The sequence below is a fragment of the Neopsephotus bourkii genome, unplaced genomic scaffold (genome assembly GCF_033783945.1).
Source record: "Neopsephotus bourkii isolate Nb327-2 ecotype Australia unplaced genomic scaffold, CSIRO-AGI_Nbou_v1 NB_882, whole genome shotgun sequence".
Taxonomy (NCBI): Eukaryota; Metazoa; Chordata; class Aves; order Psittaciformes; family Psittacidae; genus Neopsephotus; species Neopsephotus bourkii.
Window position 1 is genome coordinate 718,423 of NW_026901376.1, and position 25,002 is coordinate 743,424.

The 25,002-nt window shown below is 43.2% G+C and overlaps 1 protein-coding gene and 1 long non-coding RNA gene across 2 annotated transcripts in view; one reads left to right on the plus strand and one right to left on the minus strand.

The window, feature by feature from the left end:
• Positions 1–3,472: 3,472 nt before the first annotated feature.
• Positions 3,473–8,317, minus strand: LOC133214231 (uncharacterized). Its single transcript, XR_009726052.1, has 2 exons — positions 4,765–8,317; positions 3,473–4,378 (listed from the first exon to the last, which is right to left on the minus strand). It is a non-coding gene; the product is annotated as an uncharacterized LOC133214231 (long non-coding RNA).
• Positions 8,318–13,999: 5,682 nt separating this feature from the next.
• GNA12 (G protein subunit alpha 12) overlaps positions 14,000–25,002 on the plus strand; it is a 43,919-nt gene continuing 32,916 nt past the window's right edge. The window contains exon 1 of the mRNA XM_061356970.1: positions 14,000–14,667. Coding sequence (XP_061212954.1) covers positions 14,347–14,667 — 321 coding nt within the window. The 5' untranslated portion in view covers positions 14,000–14,346. The remainder of the gene's footprint in view (positions 14,668–25,002) is intronic.

The window sequence follows — 25,002 nt, forward strand, 5'->3', positions numbered from 1 at the left end:
TTACTGATGACAAGTGTTTGGTATATCGAGTCCTTTGCAGAACAGCTTCGTGTTTCTGATTTAAATTCACTGCAACTAGTGGTCTCCCATCAATTACACACACTTCTCCTTGTCTCTCTGCCTGAAATGTCAGTGAATCTGGCAATTTTTGCTCACAGAGAAAGTGGGGAAGTAACAAGGATCTCTGGCACAGCCTGCAGTGATTGTATATGCTGAGGCATTAGCAGAACAGCAAGGAAACAGAGGCACTGAAACTTGCTGAAGTTCAATCCCCTGCACAAAATCTTGTATTCAGAGGCACAGTGCTTAAACAGGCACCAGGGCGCATCAGGAGAGTGCTGAGGAAAGGCTACACAAGGCAATCTGTGACTGTGGTCATAGTGTGGACATACAGAATCTTCAGAAAAGAAATAAACATGGTAAGAAATAAAGAATAAATCATAATGAAACTGATTTATTCCTGACATAAATGGCCACAATTAAGTTACCTTTCAGTTCTGTCTAAATATGCACCAGAAGGAACTAAGCCTGATAACCACTCTGACCTAGATGGAGTTCTTTATAGCAGCATTACTGTATTGTTAAAATAATGTTTTAAGAGCCAATTTTTGGTTGTTGCCTTCATTTTTTCACCCTAAAGAAAGCCAGTGGGGTAAACGTCTATTAAATGAATGTGAAAAACTGATGCCTGCTTTCAAGTACGCATTTATAAATATAACATCAAATCCAGTGCTTACAACAGCTTCTCTCCCAAACAGCCCTGCCTTCCAAGCGCTGCCTGCCCTGCTGCAGTAATGATCTTTCTCTGACCAGCCACAAACAGTCAAGCAGTCTTCCGAAGACAACCTCGTGCTGGTGAGATTTAGCTTTGTCATAGTGGAGTGTTTGCATTTACTTCACCATATCCTGGTGCTGAGCTGATTTGCTCATTATCAGATTGCTGTTTATTAATCAAAGCAGTAACAATGGGACAGAGGAGCTGGAATACAGCACAGACAGTGCTTCATTTGTTCCAATTGATTTTCCTATCACATTTTATTACTACTATTTGCTTTGTATGCCTTAGGAGGATTGAACTGCACTGTGCAATAGGGGTACATATTTGAATTCCTTTCCTTTTTAGCTTCTGCTGTTTCTGTTATGATAGTCAGAACAGTTGGTTCTTCCAGCAACTAAGCCATGACCTTCTCTGCTTTGAAATAGGGTATGGAGATTTTGTGATAATGAGACTCCACTAGTGTCTGAAGTCCTGCAGGTGGAGTCCTAGGGAAATCCATAAGGTTCATGGATACTGAGCACATCTGGAAATGAGACCTTCAAGATGACATCTTACAGCTTCTCAGCACTGACCAGAACCACTGCTGTAGCTAAAGCAGCAAGAAAGTATAATGTAAGAGCTTGCAGTTAGACACATACACACTGCTCAGGCCTGGCTCATCAGGTGGATTCTGGATGAGGATGTCTTGCAGTAAAATTAATAGAGGTGATGATGTTTTTTCCTTCTTCTTCCTAACTCTTTTCTAATGTCTTAGATCACTGTTCCCAAGCTGGATCTTGAAAACTTCAGCCAGCACATCTAAAATGTAGAAAGCCGGAGAAGGACTTTTTACAAGGGCCCGTACTGATAGGACAAGGGGGAATGGCTTTAAACTGACAGAGGGGAGACTGAGATTAGATATTAGGAAGAAACTCTTCCCTGTGAGGGTGCTGAGGCGCTGGCACAGGGTGCCCAGAGAAGCTGTGGCTGCCCCATCCCTGGCAGTGTTCAAGGCCAGGCTGGATGGGGCTTGGAGCAACCTGCTCTAGTGGAAGGAGTATCTGCCCATGGCAGGGAGTTGGAACTGGATGAGCTTTATGGTCCCTTCCAACCCAAACCATTCCATGATTCTGTGGTCAGAAAAGAGCAGAATATTACTGTCAGGAGGTATGTGGGGGTTTATGGAAGTGGACACATGGGTCAACAAAAAGACAAAGGATTGCACATGCTGTAAGACTGCATTAATCATCTTCTTTCCGTAAACAAGACTCACTGAGAACCAAAAGCAACTTAAAAACTGCCTGAAGAAACTATCAAAATCTGTGGCGAAGCTCCTCTTTTCAGCATAGCTAGGATTTCACTCCAGAGATTTATAAGCAGTTCAACAATATTTACTCTGATATCATCCCATTCAGTGAGTACAACAGGAAACCGATGGTTAGCTGCAACTGTAGGTGTGAGATGCAGTTGCGTGGGGAGGTGATAAGAATATGTTTTTTAGCAAAGCTTTGTTTTCTACTTTAATTTTATAACTAGCCTAATTCAGGAATGAGGAGGCAGCAAGCAGGTGACAGCATTGTCATTAATAAAGTTCAAACCAGAAACCACAAATAGTCAGCTGAGCTGAAAGTTTCCATCAGCTCTTCACTGTTACTGGAAATATGAGAGTTCCTCACACAGGAATTTCTTTCTTATCACATTTTATTTTGCTGAGATGCTGCTCTGGAACTTAAGCACAATGTGTGAGTGTGCCCCACACACCCAAATGAGTCTGTACAGAGATGTGCCACACGACATCAGATTTACTAGCAGAAGCTTTTGGGGTTTGGAGCTGAGTTTCAGTACCCTGACCGCCTCCTGAAGTACATACAATGTACTTGTCAGCTGTCGAAGTGTCCAAGCAATACGACTTGGAGCTTGTCTGAGGGTTCTCTATTCTCTAGCAGCTGATGACCTTCAGCAGCACCAAATAATTATTTTCTCGCTGGGTTTACCCAGCAGGGGTAATTGAATGATTGTAAAATAGGACACTAGGCCACGAGGGGTTAAGTGAAAACTAAAATAATGCCATCTGCAGGAACGCTTTTTTGCTCACCCTTGAGGGCACCATCAGATAAAGGGTTAGGAAATATCAGCCCAGGACTTTTAACATCACAAATGGGTTTCTGCAGGCACCGCTTGTGAGCGATGGGAGGGGGTGAGGAGAAAGGGAAGAGAATACCTGTGGTGAGTTTAACCTAGGCTAAATTCAGATGCCTGGATAACATTCGCTTGAGCAATATTGATCAGAGTGGAAACATTTAAGTGTCTTTGTTAATCTGGCACTGTTTCCTTCATGATTGTTATTAGAACCTATGATTTACTGTGTCCAGCCTGGATCAAACTCAGCAGCTGTATTTCACCAGATGATTTTTTCACCCTTTCCTACTTGAAGAGCCTTTATGGCAGCAGCAGGTTTGCAGCTCTTTAAAAGAATAATATCTCCCTCCAGTGGTGACATGATACAGCTTCGGTTTACAAAATCAATTAGGCCATGTGAGTCCGAGTAAATGAGGTGCATGACAGTACACTTTGATGTGAAATAACTTTGTGACACACAGAAGAAGAGAACGACCCTTCATTATTAGCCACCTATGTTTATAATGTTTCTCCCAGTCAAACTGCTCTGTCTCCTTGAAAATCCTCTCTTGTACAGCAAAACTCATTTTAATACTATTCGGATTAAAAAAATAGTTTAATATATGCAAATACCACTGAATTTCCACTCAATTTGCATGTTCTACTGTTTGAATAGTGATCATTTCTAGCTGCTGATTCCCGAGTTGTACAATAAAATACTGGGTTGAGTCCCATCACCCTGCGGCACGAGGTAATACAGTGCTTTAGACCTTCTGTAGGAAAGAAAGCTCTTTAGATTAAGCTGTTTTCAGTTCAGAAGAGACATACTCAAGCCCTGGTCACCGTGTAACGGAACACCATATGATACAAGTGCACTGAGGTGAAGAGATACTGATTTACCTTCCATAAAGTAAATGTAAAGTCAAAAGGCCAGGCATTTTCCAGCACCTCTCCAGTTCTCCGCCTGATTTGTGTGGCCTTTGCTTTGCACCCCAAGTCCCAGACCTTCCATGCCTCTCTGATCATCTCTGAGTTGCAGATTCATATTACAAGTTGTGAAACTTGTGCAGTCTATGCTGTGAGTACTCTCTTGCTCATCCATTTTGTGTTCCCTACTCAAGTTCTCTGTTTTCCCCATTTCTTTCCTCACATTTCCATATCTGAGATGAACTTTATAAACCACTTTTCTTAACCTCCCTATGCGTTACTCTGGTCCCAGTAGAAACAGTGCAATATTAAAATGGATATTAAAATAGCAAGGGAAACAGCAAGGAACATTATTCTATTTAAAGGAGTATTTAGTGCTAATTATGCTTTTTCTTTCAATAGTGAATAACCACTCAGTGGTGAAACTGGAAGACTTGCTCAGAAAGGGCTCCATGTGATTATTTGATTATAATATGTCAGTGGTGCTTGTAGTTACCATTCTGCTGATTTCATGCCAAAACAATGGGCTGTGCTGGCTTCAGATTCAGCTGAGCTGTTCCCCTTCTTCTGAGTAGCCTAAATGGATTGAAGAAAACATATTTGAGCATTTTCTTTGACTTCTCTCATCATCAGAACTGTGATACACAGTCACTTTATTCAGCACTCATGGTATCACAACTGTTTGCTAAAACATCAGTATATTTTTGAAGATAACATTTTATCTTGCCTCTTCTAGGAGAATACATTCTCCTTCCATTTACTTTGGGTTTCTGGTTGTACTCTTGCCCTGTCACCCACAAATATTCATTGTATGTTTCTTCTTCCTCCTCTTCCAGACAAGGTTATAAATTAAAATTCAATTTCATTAAAATCATAAGCAATCATTCTCTGGCTCTCATTAGTAATGATTCGGTGCAGGGGGATCTCGGCTGCTCCCACAACTGTAATTCAATTGGACTTACCAGCTCTTGTTCACAAATCGCTTGAGCTGCACTTTCTTCACAAATTTATGGCATCAGCACTGTCCAGAGGTTGAATTACAGCTGCAGGTTTGATCAGGGACTGCATTATTCTGCATCTAATCCCTGCATTCTGACAGCAGCGGGGGGAGCACTGTTGTTTTACAGGAACCGTGCATTGTTCTTCTGCTTTATGTCAGGGGCTGAATTGCCTTTGAAATCAGGGAACTGTCAGACCAAAGCTACAAGCGAACAACAGGCTCAAAATGACACGGTGTATAAATAACAAACATGGAGACAGTCAAAAGGCAGCACTCCTTCTTCTGCACTCGCCTAAATTACTGCAATGGGGATTGACCACAGCCTGTACTCTTGCATCATCTGACGCTATCTGAATGTACTGATGCTCTGAATATATTGCTGAAATGTGACTCCCAGCTTTTCCTCAAAATGAGGACTTTAATATTCACTGGTGGCAGAAAGTCACTTAAACATTGATTAAATATTTCAGCCAGAAGCCATATTCATGCATTCATTTCCACACAAGCCTTTCCTCTTGAGCAGTGACCTGCAGCCTGTGGCATTCTTGGCAGAAAGGGTACATCAGCAGATCGGGAATGGCATGCAGCAGGACCTTTTTCCACAGAGGTAATATGTTACCCATCAGCTCGCAGGAATTTGCTTCCTGCAAGGCAATACACCCCTAACCCTACTTGTACCCATAGTTTAAACCCAGTAGATAACAGAAGCCTTTATCCCTCCCAGAAACACATTATTGTCAGTCAGCTGGCTGAAACAGGGAGTCAGCTCTCAGCTTGGAATTGATCTTCATTAGGACTAGCAACGTACCCGCCCCAGGCACAATTAACCTCAGCTTAGGACAGGGAAGAAAAATGGTGCATTGCCTTCGAAAGGTTCTCTTGCTTTAACATATCCATATGGATGTGCTCCACCAGCACAGAGCAGATCCATTGCTGGGCTGTGTCAGTATCTACTACTCATTTAATTGAACTTTACTGTTAAATCATTAATGGAAATCACTGAACATGGGGCAATAAGGTAGCTTCACCACCATTCTGCTTTTTGTGGCTTCTGCTAATCTTCTTATGCAGTTCTGCTCATTTTAAAAGCAGAATCTGTCATATTCTAGTTTTGCACAGATCCTGGGAGGCAAGTTACAAGAGACGTAGAGCAATTCCTATTGACTTTAATGAGGGTTGTGTTTTTTTAAACACTGCTTGGAAAACTAAGGTCCTTTTATTTTCTTCTGCAACTTTGCCTTTTTTACATGCTTTGTTGATGGAAAGACCCTGACGTGAGGCAGGGTATGGGAAATGTCTGCTTTCATGTAACAACTCAGATGAACAGCATTTGGCACTGGATGGCAGCTTTCAGCTGAGCTGTCTGAATCACCTGTTGTGTGCAGTCCCCTGTGGCTGCAGCTTCCTCACGCAGGATCCTCAGTCACTTGTTTCCCAGGTGTGTTCCAGTGTGTTCTCAGTGTGTTTTAGTTCTTTCATTTGCTCATTTTTTATCCCTTTGCAAACTGAAATATTCCATACCCTCCCCCCCATTTCTAATTAACTCCCTGCCACCCTACTTGTGCTAAAACCTGATTTATTTCTCCTTCTCTGCACTGAGAGGACAGGATACTTAATCTCCTCTGGGTGGACGCTGAAACACTGTCTGAATAAAATGCTGATCACTCATCTCATTAGTTCCTGCCAGCTCTTCTCTGCATTCCTGCCACCTGTGTTTTGCATCGTTTGCCACCCTTTCTTTAAATGACAGAGTCCCTTCCTTCGCCATTTTTGGAGACTAATCATTCCTACGTTAGCTAGTAGCAACGTCTATTTATCATATTATTTATCATATTATCTGGAAGACAATGAATATCACAGGCTAGAAAGGATTTTTTGGATAAAGAGTTTGAAAGGGTATGAAGCCTATGACTAGAATTTACTGTACTTGCTGCTCTTTTGGGGCATTTCTTTGTGGAGAGGGACCTGCTTTTTGTATTAATGTCCACTTAGTAGCTGCAGAGGAATAAAGGATTGGGATCCTCCCCCATCCAGAGAGCAATGAAAAAGCATGTTGTAGAAACAAACAAATACAGCAGCCCAAATGAATTAGCATTTTGAAAGCCTCTGTGTTTGATACCCATCTGCAAAGTAAAGAATGAATATGAGATGTGTGTGGATGCGTGCATACATGTTTGCAGTGGCAAGCTCTTTCAGATGGCAAACACTCGCTGTAAGTGCCAGTATTTTTGCACATCTTGAAAATGTTTGTGTAAAAACAGAAAGAGAAAAGATTGCCCATCTGCAATGTGTGGTGGAAAATTATGTGGGCAGAATGTGCATGTGCAAAGCGAAGGGAAGCAGGTGAAGGAGGTGAAGAATCATGATTTTCCTTCCTCATGCTGAAGCCCTGAGAGATGCATTTAGTGACATGGCTAATAGCATGCTTTACAGAGAGATCCATTCTGCCTCACTTTTGAAACTAACCTGGGCTGAGAAACTTAACAATGAATTCAGCCAAGGGCTTGGAAGCCTGGCTTGCCAGGCCATTAATGGTCTCAAGCAAATACTTTGCACTCTGTTTTATTTATTCATCCTAAAGTGTAGGTGTTAAGAAATATGAGGCTGGTAAGTGGGTGACAGGCATCGGCAAGCATCACTTCAGCAATTCAGGGTAGGAGAGAGCCTTGAAGTAGGATTGTAAAAATTGCATCATTTGTAACCTTTACAGCACCAGCCTTTTTTTTTTTTTTTAAGAAAAAAACCTCTGTAACCAACAGCTTTCATTTGGACATGAAGAGAATAACTAAAGAGAACATCTGTTTTCCCTTTAGATGTGGAACTGCAATAGCAAGCCATGCATAAATTTTGTTAAGGCTTGCTAATTTCCTATGAGTTTGGGGAGCTACATGTTACCCGTAGAGATATTTGGCTCTGCATCACCAGATGAAAAGTCATTTTAAAAACAGTGCACAGAAAAATGGACATAACTTGGCAGCAAATGTGTTCTGTTCTGTTCTCATGGAGCTCCACTTTTTTTGGCTTTGCTTTAGCACTTTATAGATTTGTGCCTTTTTTTTTTTTTCCCCTCTTAATTTCACTCATCTTGTTTTCCAATGGCTTTTTACGACATAGATGACTAACCAAAACAGGCACCTGAATTGGCAAAACTGCTTACTGCTGTGAGGCTTTGTACTCAAAATCAGAGGTCCAAACACTTTCAGGACTTACGTCTGGTTTTAAGTTGTATCTGAGATGCCAGACTTTTTGTTTATGCCAAGGACATGTATTTGAGCCAGCATGTGCCTGTTCTGTCCCTTTGTGCTCTAGGAATACATCTTCAGATTTAGAACTTGGAAGCAGGGACTGTTGAGACATAGTCCCATTCAGATCCCAGTTTCTGTGCCCTTTGAGCAGAACCTCATTTTCTGACCTTTCTATACTCTCTGAATCAATGTACACTGTCCCTGAGTATAATCACAAGAACATCACAGTAAGAACTTAGAGCTGCAGAACACTTTGCAGGACATGCCTTGAATTACTTTCAGGCTGTGTGAAAAATAGGCTTGTTTTCTCTCAATAATTAATTGTTTGGGGATTAATATGAGGTTTTGTTGTTTTGAAAGTAAACTAATCCACTCATTGGCTGGTGTGTAATGAATGAGAACAGGCTACTGTTAAGCAGTCTGAAAATAGTGAAAATTAACTCCACAAAGTGTCACAACTCACGTATTTTATGTATGTGAGTAATGTATCTTCTGTGGGACAGAAAATGAAAATATCACATGGAAAAGAAAAACATGATGGCTATAAATTTAACAGAAGAAGTAGACATGCTTTGGAGATGACCTCTGTCATCTTGACCCAGAGGCATTCGACAGTTTTCACAGTTGCTACAGTTGACTTTCATATATTCAGGGTTCTCCTTAACATAGAGTATGACTTCTTCTGCTTTTCTGGGTCACCGGGGTCTAAGGTGCCCCGTTCTCTATAGTGTCCACCACAGGAGCGTGGTTCTAACCCCATCTATCTGTGTCTCAGCCCTAATACCTTGCAGCCTTTTCACTGTTTCCTGCAACTTGTCCACCTGACACAACAGATCACCAACCTGCGCACATGTTTTGCAGGTAGTTACCTTTCCTCCAGGAGAAGGGTCCGGGCACTCCTTGCCAAGATACTGTCTGTCCTTCCTTAGCAGTTCCATCTGGATGGAAGCATCAGACATCTCAGGGGCTTTCTCTGTAAGAAACACTGGTTTTAACTCTGAGACAAGTACCCACCATTATGGCAAAGATCTAGAACACTTCCCTGGGCTGTGGGGGAATATAATCAAACAATTATCATTTGAAAGCACTGTTTGTTATTCATTTCTCTTCCAGTCTTGTCATTAAAAGGCTGCTCATGGTTCTCTAATTCTTTGTCTGGACATAGTTTTTAATGTCCTGATGTCAATAGAAGCTCAAGTTTAGGCATATCTGGATTAAAAAAAAGGACACATATCCCAAACAACTCTATAGTAAAGCAATATTTAAAAGCACAAAGCATACACTGAGATACAAATTCACCAGTAAGTGGATTTTTGCTTGAGGGATGCCTAAATACTTCAGTGTTCTTTGGCTTCATGGGAGTTGAGACTACAATCATTTAAAAAAATCTAAATCTCTGAGAAAGAGCATATTACAATACAGATCATAAAGTCTTGCAGAAAACATCTAGCCAAGGTCTCAGTACCTACAGCAAAAAGCTAATATATTAGTACTGGAAGGTTCCAGTATGCTTAATTATGTTACTAGGAAATAGTTGATCTATTTATTTGAACTATTCTTGTTTCATTCCTCCACAGGAGAACATTATTCATCTGTCTCTCTTCATGTTTTCATTCTGCTATGGGGAGTGTGCAGAGAGAAGGTAATAGAAAAAGCCATATAAAACCTCTGAGAATGCAATAAGCAGAACATGGCACTTTTAACATGACAAAACTACCAGCTTAGGTAAGGGCTTGAAGTGCCTATAAACTCCAGCACCTCCTGAGGCAAAGAGAGTCAGAGTCGCAACAACAGAGAAGCAGCACAAGGAGTTTAGATCATAAATGTTCTTCAGATCTACAAGCTTTGCTAGCTGAATGCACAACGAGCAATTCAAGGGCCCCAACATCTTTAAGTCAGCCTAAGCCAGGAGTGCATCTGCCCTGTAGTAACAGGAGTTTAATATTTTGACTCAGTTTGCTCACCTAGCACAGTGGTCAGAAAGGACAAGGTGGGTGACGTATCAACTCGGATGATTCCATCGGTGCATTTCTTGCTGTTGTCTTAAGACTGCCAGGTTCTTGTCTAAACGCTGAAGTTTAAATTACATTAGTGCTCTGATACTGCTACATGGTGCTGTACTGCGAGGTGGTGAGCATATCCTTCTTGTTATTTATTTGCTTCCCAGTTTCACTGAGCAAAATATTCTTCCCGGCAGTGACAATGTCTGGTGGCATACAGGAAAACAAAAGCCATGTCCCAGGTGTGGGCAAGCATTCAGCTTTGTAATACAGCATTCATTACTTGCATTCTCAGCTGCACTTCCTCCACATGGTGCCTTCTCTGATAGTGTTGATAATATGCTTTCAGAGGACAGAATACAGTCTTTTAAGCTCTGGGTCTCAGTGGACTGGGTAATAAATGTGCCATCATCCAGGTGGGAGGTTGGGAAGACTTTGGGATTAGCCAACTATGAGCTTTGAGACACTGAAATGATCGCTCTGCATCCTTTCAAAGAATAAATCCATATATCCATATATCTTCTCTATGCTTAACCCGGGTAGAAACAAGTGGAGCTTATAGAAAGAACCAAGGTCAGGCAGCTCAACTCTCACATACTCCTGTGGCCAGCATTCATCAGTGAGGCCACATCCTCTTCTCACCTTTCTGTAAGCAGAAAATGGGAGTTACTGACTGGACCTCAGTATCAGTGTTTTTCCATAACTACCTCTTCATTTACCAGAGCTGCCCAGATGTCATTCCCATCTGCAATGAGGTCTTCATGTACCACCAGCTTTACCAGCTGCCATACAGCTTTTCAGCTTTAATCTTCTGCTGTCTGTTTTCAGGGCTAGGGCCTCAGAAGTTCGTGCTCCAGCCTTTCCCTGAAGAGCTCCCTGTCTTTCTGCTCATAATTCAGTTGTTCTGTAGGCAACAAAGGGAGATGGAAATAATGTTGCCCTCATTGCCTCTGTCTTTCTGAGCTCCAGTCCTTTGTTTTCTTCCATCTTTTAGTCTCTCCCTCCCTCTCTATTTGTGGAAGATGAAGGCAGGAGAAATAGAAGTAGCTGTAGAAGTATTTCTTCATCTCAGCAGAAAGAGGAGTTATAGGAAGAAACATAGATGGGGAAAAAAGAAAACAGAGTAAAAACAGAAAAAGATAAAGCTGGAAACCTGAGAAAGTAAGAGAAGGAATAGAAAAAAGTTGGTATTGTTTTGTATCGGTATAAATTGTTTTAATTGCAGTCTAAACCCAAAGAAGAGAGATGAACTGGAAATCTTGAAGAACAGAACTGGGCAGATGATAAGGAAAAGGAGAAAGGGAAGGCATTGGGACTGAGTAGAAGCCAAGCTTTTATTGGGGTGCTTACACCAATTGCTTACACCCAGAACATGTGCAGAAACATCAACAGGGATCACGACAACCATTTGTGGGGTTCTGCCATATCCCTCAGCAGAGCAGCAGAAGCCATCTGGCTGCAGATTCACAGTAGCAAACAAAAAGAGGAACCACAGTGCTGCATGGAAAAGAGGGAAGGGAGGACCTTTTCCTTTTGACAACTTGATGTGAGCTGTTGAAAGCTGCTTTCATGGATGACTGCATAGAGGACTAAGGATGTCTGGCAACTGGTTTGTTTGATTAGTTTATTGTATACCTTAATTTCACCCTCACTTACAGATGAAGCAGGCCTATTGCAGAAGCTGGATTGCACTGTGAATTCTCTGCCAAAGGCCGTAAGAACCTCAGAAGTCTTAAGAGGACCTGAAGTAGGGCACAGAAAAAGCTAGTGGGGCAGGAGCAACTGAGCTAATCAGCTAATGCCAGCCTGGCCACTTCACAGTTACACACGGGCTGATTTCGAGGCAGTTAGGCATCTGCGGAGTGCAGCAAGAGTCTTGAGTGCTCAGCTGTTGTGAAAATCAGGCCTTCAGAGCTGCATAGGGGGCTTGGGGTTGATTTGTCTTCATCGCACTGCCTGACCGGCTTCTTGTGGGGCAATGATGACATCCAGTGGGAAAAGTCGTGAATTACAACGCTATTTTATATGTGGAGCGAGCTGCTGCCAGCTCTCACTACAGTCGAAGGATATCCTGGCACTTTCTCAGGAAGGGTTCTGTGCTGTAGTGAATGGCTCATGACCAAGGGTCTTGTGCTGTTCTCCTCCTGACTTCTGCAGTACCTGAAGGTGTTTCTAGGTGTCCATCCTTGCTAAGGAGAAAAGGACTCACTTGAGAAAGTGTTGACAACAGCATTCCAGTGTGATTAATACACCGGATTCTCACAAAGGTTTTGTTTAACTGCTTTTGTGTTTGTTCCAAATCTGTGACTTACCAGTCTCTTGGGACATCTTAAAGCTTTGTAACATCTTTAACTTTGTATGAAATCCCTCTGATTTGAGGAGTTTCCTTCAGCTCTCTGTATTTTTTTCACTTGCCCCACTATTTGGTACAGTCCTGGAGTAGAGTAACTTGCCCAAATCTTAAACTGGATTAGATGGTTATGGTGTAAATAATTGGAAGAACAGGCAAAGGAAGTAATGCAGAAAGGACAAAATAATCTCGTAGAACAGAGGATGTGCGTGTCTTTAAGGATTGCATTTTGCAGCCAGAAGGTGTGGGATCCCAGCCACTGCCAGGCGATCACATACCAGCTGCTTCTGAAAATGCTTTCTTTTTTTCTCCTCCAGTACCTAATCAGTAGAGTAAGGGAATTTTCTTTTAGGTGTGTACTTTGATACTTTAATCCCTGCCTCATCATCAGCCCAGTACTAGATTGCTTCAATATGCTGTACAAGGAATTACACCTGTCATCAATCAAGAAATGAAATTTCTCACAGAATCACAGAGTAGTTTGGATTGGAAGGGTCCTTAAAGCTCATCCAGTTCCAGCCCCCTGCCATGTGCAGAGACACCTTCCACTAGAGCAGCTTGCTCCAAGCCCCATCCAGCCTGGCCTTGAACATTGCCGGGGATGGGGCACCCACAGCTTGTCTGTGTAGTAAAGTACATAGTAAAGTACATCTAGTAAAATACATTCTCACAGTAAATAATTTCTTCCTAATATCTCATCTAAATGACCCTTCTCTGTCAGTTTAGCGCCATTCCCCTTTGTCCTGTCCCTACATGCCCTTGTCCAAAGCTCTTCTCTAGATTTCTTGTAGCCCATTTAGGCACCGGGAGCTGTGCTGAGGTCTCCCTGGAGCATTCTCTTCTCCAGGCTGAACAAACCCAGCTCTCTCTGCCTGTCTTCAGAGCAGAGCTTATCCACCCAGAAAACCCCAGTACGAGCTGCGGTGTGTTCTGTGGCAGGCATAGCCCGGTGCTGTGTGTGTGCCAGCGGCACTAGCACCTCACCGGGAGCAACTCCCGAGCCCGCTGAGTCACAGTACTTGCATGACTGTTACAACTGCACCACTCAGCTGTGCGCTAGCCCCCGCTGGTCGGCTGTGCCCCAGCACGTTATCAACACCGGTCCCCGTTACCACGGCTCTGCCCGTTACAGGCCAAGCCCCCTTCCCCTCAGCGCCCGCCTCACGCCAACGGCCTGGGACGCGACTTGACGCCACGACCCGCACGGCGGGCCCGCCTTCTACCACATCGAGGTCCCGCCCCCTGCCGGACCGCCTCGGTCCGGACCCTGCCTCCCGCCTCTGATTGGTGCTTGCACCACCTCCCGCGAGGAAGCTCCGCCCCCGTCCCCACCCATGCGCCGGCCCTCCCGGCGCTGCTCTCCCTGCCTCGCCTTGAGCCTGATGCTCACTTGCTCCCGCCCCACATGGCGGCTTCTCCGATCAGAAGCGGGAGCCATTGATTGACACTCCTGTAATCCAATGAGATGCAGCATTAGCGGGGCGGGACCGCCGACCTGGCACCTCCCTCCGGAGGCAGCGGCGGCGCTCCCTGACTGAGGGGGCTGGGGGCTACGCGTCCCCGCTCCCCGCTCCGCCTCAGCGGTACGGGAGGCGGCCGCTGGCTGAACCCGGGCCGAGGGGCTCGGAGGGGTCTTTCCGCCGTTCACCGACCCCTCGAACGGACCGGCGGTGCACCCTCCCCGGGCAGGGCCTGCGGGCCGCGCCCCGCAGCCGCTACCCCTCCCCCCGACCGGCCGGCCTCCCGGGGCCGCGCCTGCTTCCACTCCCTGCGCAGCGTCGGCAGCCGAGCCGGGAGAAGGGGAATGGGCGGTCCCGGCCCTTAGCCCCCGGCTGTGGCGGCTGCTCCGCCTCCCGGGTCCCAGCTTCTCGGTGGCCTCCGCCCGATGCTGGCGGAGCTGGCTGGGGTCTCCGCGGCGTTGTGAGCGCTCCTGCCGTCGCGCAGCCGCCATGTCCGGCGTGGTGCGCACCCTGAGCCGCTGCCTGCTGCCGGCCGAGGCCACGGGCCGCGCCGGGGAGCAGCCGCGGCGGGAGGGCAAGGAGCGGAGTCGCGATGCAGAGCGGGAGGCGAGGCGGCGGAGCAGGGAGATCGACGCGATGCTGGCCCGGGAGAGGCGGGCCGTGCGCCGCCTCGTCAAGATTCTGCTGCTGGGCGCCGGCGAGAGCGGCAAGTCCACCTTCCTCAAGCAGATGCGGATCATCCACGGCCGCGAGTTCGACCAGAAGGCGCTGCTGGAGTTCCGGGCCACCATCTACGAGAACATCCTCAAGGTGAGGGGCGGGAGGGGGCCCGGGGCGGGGGGAGCGGTGGCTCCAGCCGTCTTCTGTCGGGGATGAAGGCCGGCGTCGGTACATCCCGCAGCTTTTGGGCGTTTGGGCCGTGCCCAGAATCAAAGTCGGAAAAGGATGAGCTCGGCCGGGGCGACGGCGGCCGCTCCCCCGCCTCTCACGGGTGCACCCGCTCTCCGGGCAGGGGGTTTCTGCGGTGCAGGTGTCTTGAAGGCGTGTACCTTTTATGCGATGGCCTGGCGGGCTGCGAGGGGCGAGACCGAGTGTTTTATCCGTCAGAAGGCCTCGTTTGTGCAAAGGCTTAAAGGAAACTTCCCTGCAAAAGGGATTGAGAAAAGCTTTGTGGAAACGTAGAGGAAAGAGGATATAGGTGTGGCCTGCTCTCTGGAAAAAACATTATGAGAGCATCCTCGAAGTCAGAATTGAAGAAACTTCCAAAATTTGAAGAAATGATGAGGAATTCTCGTGTCTCTGCTAAGTGCTCTGAGTCTGTGTACCTCGAGATGGGACAAGCAGGTCGTTATGGAGGTGTTGTAGCTGTTAGTGGTTGTTACTCAGTACATCTTCAGAAATGGCTTTAAACTGAAAGAGGGTGGATTTATATTAGATACTAGGAAGAAATTCTTCCCTGTAAGGGTGCTGAGGCACTGGCACAGGATGCCCACAGAAGCTGAGGGTGCCCCATCACTGGCAGTCTTCAAGGCCAGGTTGGACAGGGCTTGGAGCAACCTGGTCTAGTGGAAAGTGGCCCTGCCCATGGCATGAGGTTGGAACTGGGTGAGCTTTACTGTCTCTTCCACCTCTAACCATTCTGTGAAATGGAGAAGCATAGGCCCTTGGGAGTCTGGGCATTGTGGGATGTTACCAAGCATTGTGCTGAAATGAAAATAACTTTGTTTTGGTACCTTAGAAAATAAGTTTTTGTTCAACGTGTGTGAAGGCTTTATAGTGCTGTAATGTATTTGCCTAGTGACTGGAGAATATGAAGGCTACAGGTAGAGCCTTTAGTCTACAGACAGCTAAGAAAATAAGCCTTGACATTTACTGTTTATTTCTGGGAAGCAAGGTTTGATGCCCTGTGCAGATAGAAGTGATCATGTTTCAAAAAATACATAAGAGTGCATAAAAATCTCACTGAAGAATATATCTCTCTTCATATTTTTTCTCTAAAAGAACTGCTCCTTTTCTGCCTGTATTTTTCTGTAGGACTGTCTTTATTCTTAGGTGGGTGTGGATTTGTAAGACTGAGATTTTTGGATAAAATTAAAGGAAAGGGAATCATGCAAGTGAAGAATCACAAGAGTTACTTCTAAATTTTCAGATTTGTTTCTAAATAGAAGCTTTATATGTACTTAAAAAGTGCATGCATACAGTGACTCTTATTTTTAAGAATGTTGCTATTCTATGGAGGGCTTTTGCTTCTGTTAGTGAGCAGGAAAATTGTTGGCTAATTTTCCTTTCATTCTTTTTCATCCATTTTCAGGATTACAGGAGCCCATTAACTACAAGAAAGTTGAAGCTTGGCAGCTTCTCTTTATTTGTAGTTATGTGAGCAAGGAGAGTGTTAGGAGGCTTTCTCATCTATACACCTAGAAGTAAAGAGTTGGATTTTAGAGGTCTTTTGGTAGTGCCAGTGATTTATTCGTTACTGCTACTGGTTCAAAGTAGTAGCAGAGGCTTTTAAGGAAGCCCTTTGTGACAACAGGAAAAATCTGAGACTTTTTTTCTCCTTGAGTTGTGTAAGTAATACTAGTTATGTTAGAATTTAATATTTTATGTATGCAGAAAGTCTAGAGCTTTCAGCAGTAGAGCTTGGTGTGCTTTGAAAGAAAAGTGTCTCCATCTTGTAGTAGGGCAGGCTGTTATGCACTTGAAACACTTGTCTGCTGGATGGCTTTGGGCAGTTGAAGACCTTAGGGTAGAATCCAGGTCCTCAAGGTAGCGTGCTAGTCTGATTTCAAGACTGGTAGTTAATGACACTTCTTGGACTGTTGTCAGCTGAACATCTTTTTAAGCCTCCCAATTATCAAACTAGAATTTGTAAGTGTTTTTGTATGAGTTAATTTGCTTCAACAGGTTGTGCTTTTGGCCTTGCAGGCTGTGATTGGGGAGCATTAAGTTAGGCTACCCTTTTAGCCAGGGCAGCATCTCTTAGCCTCTGCCTTCTGTTTCTGCAGTTGGCAGAAGTGGCTCTTGAATATAAGAATACAAGTTACTCTTCACCCATAGGTTTGGGGGAATGGCTTGGGGGTGGTCACTATGGAAAGAGAAGGCATAAGAGAGTGCAAACAAAGGGAAGTAAATGAGTTTTCTGGTGGGATGGAGGTCTGAGACTGGAGGGTGGGGAGAAGGCATTAGATACTCTGTTTACTTTGTGCTCATCTGAAAAAAAACACTCACAACACCTGGATATTCTGCCATAATTGTCAGGGAGAAATCAAATACCAAGACAGAATTATAGGGCTTTCAAAACATAGTGATGTTGTCAATGCATTTATTTTAGGGTAATTGAGCAATACTTTCTTGTGTTCAATTTTTTTCTGTGGATAACCATGAAATGTTTCAAGTAAACTTGTTCTGCTTCTTTGATGTAAATTGTCAAGTGACTCTGATTGCTATTCTTTCTATAACAGTGTTTAAATTACTTATTCTTTTCACTTTTTCAGAAGGTTCAGGCTAGAATCATCACTCATTAGGACTAAATGGAGCAGAGATCACCATGTGTCTGACTTACCAGAAAATATATAACATGAGTTCTTATGCTACGTGGACTGTGTGAAAATGATCCTATCAAATAGCATATGAATCTGTTTGATGTTAAGTACAGCTGCAGCAACCTTGGCCCCTTTTTCCATACGGTTCTCAGCATGGTCAAACAATGGTTCTGTTAAGCTTCTGCAACACTGAGATCTGAGTTAGAAATGCAGTGTAAATCTCTGGGATTAAATGGTCAATTTTCATTTTCCAGCCATGACTAAACTTCTCACTGAAGGAGGAGGTTTCCTATTCTCTCAGCAGTGCTTGATATTTCTGAAGTGCTTATTGCAGTAGTATTTAGGCAGTCTGTACAGCTTATGGAGAAAAAGGAAACTGATTCAGAGAACAATCAAACCTTTTAAAATAACATTGCTCAAGTATTCATTGACATTAGCGTCAGCTTCCATTTTATCCGGAGTTTTCAGCTTCTTGCTTTTCTGATATCTTCCCAGTGCTGAGTTCTCTCCTCACCCTGTTCTTGCTGTTTCTCATCTCCCACTTTGGGGAAACCCTAGTTAGAAACAAAATGCTGAAACGAAATAAATCTGTGATACAGAATTTACTTTTCCATTTAGTACAGGTGATGGTTCAGGGCCTTGCTAGCTTTTTCTGGTACTTGTGGGATGGTCTTCAAATACATTAGTTTTGCTTTGGTTTAAGGTAAATAGTCATCGGTTAACTAGGGTTTTGCTTGTTAATCAGGGCTAAGTTTCAAAGTTACTTTCTGAAACTTTCAGATGACTGAAGTGAAAAGCAGTAGTGTTAATGTTCTGGTATGAGTACACAGGCTTCGTAACTTTAGCACACCCACCTGGAAAAGGAAAGTGGATAGGACAGGGCTAGCTGCTGCAGCATGAATTTTAAGGTGACTCTTGGGTTTTCAGGGAAGCTTGGAAAACTCTCTGTATCTTTAGTTTCAAATCTTTGAAATATCTTATTGCATTACATGAGCATTTTGACGCCTTCCAACTGCAGCTGAAGAAATCTTTTGATACCTTCCAAAACAGATAGGTTGGCCTTGCTACTTCCTTTGATAACAGTTAAAGGTCTTAGATACTCGATGAATCATGGCTCTGATGTTCCTTGTCTAAATGTTATTTTGTTTCAAGTACGAGAATGTCATGCTGCTTGAAAAAACCTGATTCAGCTGCATGAGAAAATAATCGACAAGCACAAGAGTGGTTCTTGCACCAGCTTGTTTGGGAGATTTCAATCTGGAAAGAGGGAAAAAATCAGATTTTAAAAGCCTAAAGTATAATCTGTTGAGGTTTCTGTTAATGTTAGTTCCAGTGTTGAAAATGAGAAAGCCACCTGAAGGTTTCAGTACATCCGAGTGTGTTCTTGTTGTCTGTGGTGACTGACTGAGGATGTACTTCTGAGGAAATGTCATGTAACTTTGCTTGAGGGCTCTGAGTTTGGGGGAGAAAACCAAAGATTTTGAACATGAAGATTCCCTTAGGGTATATCTTTGGGACTTTTGAGTGCAGTTGTAGTACACATGGGTGTATATGAGAGTTTCTTCTTATCGGCTTGTATCCGAGTGACTACTGCCACTCAGAGTGGACAAAATGAGTAGCTCGTGCTGAAGCCCATTTTAAGATGAGCTTTGTACTTCTGCAGCCAATGCTAAGCCCAGACACCTGCTGTTTCGTTGCTGCAGGTACTCTGTATACCTTGAATAGGCTTATGTTGTGTTCATGGTCTCCGACTATAAGGTAGGTGTACTTTGTGTCACTGAAAACCAAAACAAGAAAACCTGCAACTTGTAGGCTTCAGTCAGGTGCAGATAGGAACTCTTGAGAAGTGGGGAAGAATATTCCTCAGTTTAGTTGGGAGCTACACTTTAAGTGACCAAATTACCTACTCATTTGTAATGCAAGCATATTTCTTCTAACAGCGCAAAGGTGAAGGGGGCATAGAATACATCTTCCCATTATGTTAACTCTAGTTACTCCTTAAATTGACTTGACTCCACATTCCCTTGGGTTTACATGCAGATGAGCCTGTTAGGAGGGGAGGATAGTGACACTCAATCTGTTGCTTCAAAGCTGGGGTCTAGCTCTAATTGAGTAGTTAGTCACAGGACAGTGTCAATCTCATTTCTGCTGGGACACCTTCTTCTGAAAGGAATAACAGAGTACATGGTAAAGACTGTGGCTAATTAGGAGCTTTTCCATTAAATTTAACATACAAGCGCTGAAGTTGTGTGATAGAACCTGTATTTAAATCTGATTATCCAGATTATCTGTTTATGCTCATCTGATTATGTGTTTATGCTGATACCATGTTGTGGTTATTGTAATACAAAAATAATACAAAATTGTGTAGAAAAAAGTGAAAAAATCTTTGAAGTCTTGTTGGTTTTCCTGTTCAGGTTCATTTAATCAATGAAACTCTTACGGACTTCCAGTTGATGTATTTTATGTGTCTTAAATACAAATTCCATCAGCTCTGGTGGGCTCTTTGCCTTGGGGTGTCTCTTGCTTGGGCTAGGAGAGAGCAATCTGTCTTCATCATGGTGGACAGTGGGAGAGGAGTAATGGTCAGTAGTAAGTGATAAATATTCATCGTTGTTCCAAAATAGAGCTTACAATGCTCTTGTGATGTAGTCATTAAGATTGCAGAACATGGGTTAGTCCCTGGAGACTGTAGACACATACTTTGATGTTTTCCAGACAAAAGTTTAGTCACTTGAGTGACTAAATTTGGGAGCTTACATTATATTCAGTTGGTTGAGTATACATACATCTTTATAATGAACTTGGAAACAGTATTGGCAAAGGAACAACAAATTGTGCTACTAATATGTTTACAAGAGAACTTTGGAGCACAGGCAAACTAGTGCACATTGTTTGAAAAAGTAAGTTTCAATGCAGATTGCAACAAGAGAAAAAACTAAAAGGAATCAGACTGTGGAGTTTCCAAATGACTTTTCTTCACTTGCATGGGGGGGGGGGGTTTCACCCCTGTGAGGGTCAGGAACTGTTCTTGTTCTAGCATTGGAAGGCCGTTCCTTCTCTACCCTTCCCTTCTGTTGCAGCACATCTGCTGGGCATAAATATACTGTACATTTACAGTATATTTATGAGGGCACATGACAGGGTCTTGAAAATCTGATGATGATACTTTTGGAGCTGCAGATGCTGCTTCTGCTCTCTTGAAAGCATGAACTAATTATGAACTAGATATTAGCGTGATGGTCTCTGGAAAAGAAGCCTCATAATGTAATTCTGGAAGCACTGACTTGGAGAAGGCTCAAGAGGGACCTTACCAGTCTCTACAACTGCCTGAAAGGAGATTGCAGTGAGGTGGGGGTCAGTCTGTTCACTGAAGTAATAAGTAATAGGACAAGAGGTAACAGCCTCAAGCTACACCAGGGGAGGTTTAGATTGGATATTAGGAACTGGAAGGATGCTCAGGTGTTGGAACAGGCTGCCTAGGGCAGTGGTGGAGTCACTGTCCCTGGAAGTGTTCAAAAGCTGTGTAGATGAGGCCTCAGTGACACGGTTTAGTGGTGGTCTTGGCAGTGCTGGGGTAATGGTTGGACTTCATGATTTTAAAGGTCTTTTCTAGCCCAGTTGATTCTATGATTCTAAGAACTTTATTTTGGGGACCTGCGTCAGTTGTCACTTCTGAGGTCATCATCTCTCTACTTTGGGTCGAGTTGCAAGTGAAGCTTGCAGTGAGAGTATTTTTCTTCTGCTGCATTCATCGTCTTTTTGCTGAATTCAGTCAAAGACAAGGAGTCTTTTCAGAGTTTCCAGACAAGCAGACATCGCTGCTGCTCCCAATTCAGAGATTCAGTGGCTAATCCAAATGTTTCTTAATGTTTGTGTTCCTGTGGACTAAGTAAATGACACTTCCCCTTTGTTCCCACTTTTTATTTGTATGTTGGGCTGGAAGGTAGGTCATCTTTACTGTTTATCCTGCTCTCACCTGGGTGGTACTGGAATATGTGAATGGTGAAAATACACGCATAACTGGTGAGCCTTTTTGTTGTTTAACTGGGCTGACTGGTGCTGCTCCCACCCCTAACCCTTTTGCCTGTCTCGCCTCACAGCAAACTAATATAGGCAGTGGAAACCACTTTTTATATAAATTACTAGGTTTTTGGTGGTGTTTGCTCACTGGACTGGCTTGTGGGCTCCGATGAATGACAACCTATCAAACAGCAGAGGGTGGAACTACACTACCAGGAAAGATGCCCCTTTCGATGGTACCTAAGCTGTTAGACTTACTACTCTGTAACATGAAACCTCACCCTTAATAACATTGGTGTCTTGCATGCTGCTTGGCTATAACTTTCCAAGGACATAGACCAAATAAAACCGCCATTAATTCTTTTACAATAAAAATCTGATTGTCTTGCTCTTTCTTGGTTAGTAGTAGGTCACCTTCCAACTGTGCCAAGCAGCAATTTTTAAAGAAGTGCATAGGACTATATTTGCAAACACTGACAACTTTATTTTTAAAACTTAAATTTGAATATCTCTTTTTTAGAAGGTTAAGAGATGTTTTCTAAAAATACACATAGGTTACATTTTATCATCTTTCTTTAACTTGCCAGTAAGTAGTGCCACTGAGAAGTCCAGTCCCATCTATGGCTGTGTGATTCAGCTTTCTTTCTTGTATGGGCACTAGTGATCATGAGCTGCTGCAGGTTTTTGGTAGAGTCAGACTTGCCAGTCCAGCTGGACCTGTGTTCATACAGCTGCATTTGCTCTGTCCTGTTGCACTGGTACAAAGGGTCTGTTAGAAATATCTTGCTGAGGTGGGACTCCTTTTGGCATCAGCTCACATCTGTATTTGTCTCTCTGAATTGTGATCCTCAGACTTTGCCAGTTCTTTGACAACAATGATGAGGAAAAGCACAGTGGGAAGCATGTTTGATTCTCCCTGTTCCCTACGATGTGGGTTTGCAGCCATGGGGGAAGACTATATTGCCTGTTAGCCATGACTTGAAGTCCCCTGATCGAGCATTGAGCAGTGATCAGTGCTTCTCTCACAACAACAGTTCCTCTAACTGATACATAGATGCTGGAGATGCAGGGCTTCGGTATGAGTGTATTAACAGTAAAAGCTTAAAATGCAGCTACTGCAGTATTTCATGCTTAACAGTTACTCTGTTGTCTGTGATCTCCTAACTAGTAGTTTCTTCAATTACTTTGAGAAAATACACTGTAGGGGACTGCTTGTATACAAACTCTAAGTAGTTTTGCAAGTTCTCTCTGAACACTTGAGTAGAATAATCAACTCTTTTGATCACCTGACTGTCAGCTTGCACTTGGAAGAACCTTCCCTTGCTCACTACCAAATGCACCCCTAACCTATTGTTCACTTTGCATGTTTGATGCTTAACTGTGGTGCATTCACTCAGCCGCTGAGTTGGGCCATCTGGTGAAAGGTGTGAGATTTTAAGGATAACAAATCCTTCAAGTACTGGAGTATATGAACAATCTAAAATGTGAATGTAGTGTTTTATGTAGTAGTATAACAACTGATGTAAGATATTCTTAGATCAAGCTGCTCTTTAAATACTGCGCCACTTCTTTTCATGTATTGGCAAGCATCACTGGCTTCAAGTCACACTACTGGTGATAACCTTTCTAAAATTCCCCCCCAAATCATTTAATTATTATTTAAAAGTAAAAGACAACCTGAATTTCTTTTTTTTCCAAAGCTAGAACACGTTCCAAAGTAAAGGAAAAAAGTATCTTTGAGCCAGGACCAGCAATGAGTATTTGTGCAAATGCTCGTAAACCCTTCATACTGCTGGTGAGTAGCAAACATTCTGCTCGGTGCCTAACAGCTGTGCTCTGTCAGGCCATGGATCTAGTGCTTTGTCTCTGACATGGAAAAAAACAACCCACAACCGAACCCGGGTACAAGAACAAGGCCATGTGATACTTTGGTATACTCTCCCAGTTACTGGCAGCCTTTGGTTTCGGAAACTTCTTGAGCCAGGAGCTGCATCTGGAATGTAATTGAATAGTTCTCTTTGGACCTTTCTTCCATCAATTTGTCTTGATTTCTTTTTAAGTCCATTTATACTTTTGGCCAACATCCTATGTAAATGAGTTAGTCTCTCTGGGAGGTGTACAGGCGAAACCCTTCTTAGTTTAACTCTCCTGTTTGAGATCTCTGTTGCTGCACCACTCTTACAAGTACACCTCCTGTACTTGTGTAGCAAGGGGCAGGGACAGAATAGTCTTTGTCTGCTCCCTTTCTGCAAGTGGTCTGTAATTTCTGTAGGTTTCTGGTATATCATGCCTTAGTTATTTTTTTCATCTTTCTTCTTTCGAAACTGAATTTCTAGCTATGTTTAGTGTTTTCTTCTGTGTAAGAGATGATACTTCATGAGTTAGACTATGTCACACTCTCATTACACTCTCTCTTGTTCTGCGCTCTCTCTGTTCAGGTTTTATGCATGCCAGGGACATATACAGTGACTTGAATATGTTAAAAATTGTTCAGAAACGAATGGAACAGAGAACTTCCTCCCTAACTGGTGCTTCCAGTATGTTACTGTTTTGCCTGCCACTAGCCTTATCTGTGAATTTTAATTCTTTCCATCTGTGCTTATTCTAGGTCCTGCTTTGATTGCAGCACAAAAGCTTTTGATCAGCTGAACTGTTCAGAAGTTTATTTCATATCAATAGTGGTTGCCACATTTTTTTCCATGTTCCAAATTTGAAAACAGAATGGCAGTTGACAGCGTTCCATCTTCTGAATGAAAGAGTGAATTGATATTTTCTACAGTAAATATGTAATGCAGAAAAACTGTGATATAGCAGTGCTGGGAAGGTTTACTGTGAAATGAGCACTGCAATTAAAATAGTCTGGTGTTACCTTTGCTATTCAAGCTTGGGAGGGAGTGTTGTACATCTAATAAGACTTGTTTGGTGGTTTTGTCTTACTTGTACCAATGGTGTCTGAGTCCAGATCGAGTTTTTAAAAGTATACTTTATTGTTAAATATATTAAACTATTCTGTTCATTCTATAATAAATGGAAATTCTAGTAATTTTAGTTTAAATTGATTCTTCTAAATGAAATATTTACCTCTGGGCATCAATATAAACTTCAAGCAGTTTTAACTACAGATAAAAGTGACTCTCTGGCTATCTCCCATGATGGGCTTTCTGGAGGAAAGACCAATGGAAAGTGTTTTGAATTGTTTCCAGAAAGAGAAAGCCTTTCCTACAGTAACTTGCTTTGCAGATTGATGGGGCAAGGATTGTCAGATGCTTCTGTGGCTGCAAAAGTGTTGCCAGTAAGTGAAGTGCGAGAATAGCAGTATGTGGGGTCTAAATTTGGCAATTTCTGTTTCTCCGCATCTTTCTGACATATGCTTGTAGCATTTATGGAACTGTTTTATGGAGATGGAGGAATGTTAAGTTCAGATACACTTACTGAGAATCTTGCCGAGTCACAGATACTTTTAACTGCTGAGAGCTGGCTGTTCTACTTGCTCTGTAAAGCTTTTACTCCTGATGCATTGTAAGTGCATCAGAGCTGGTGTGTTCTGCATATTCTGATTTTGAGAGGTGCTGTTCCTCTG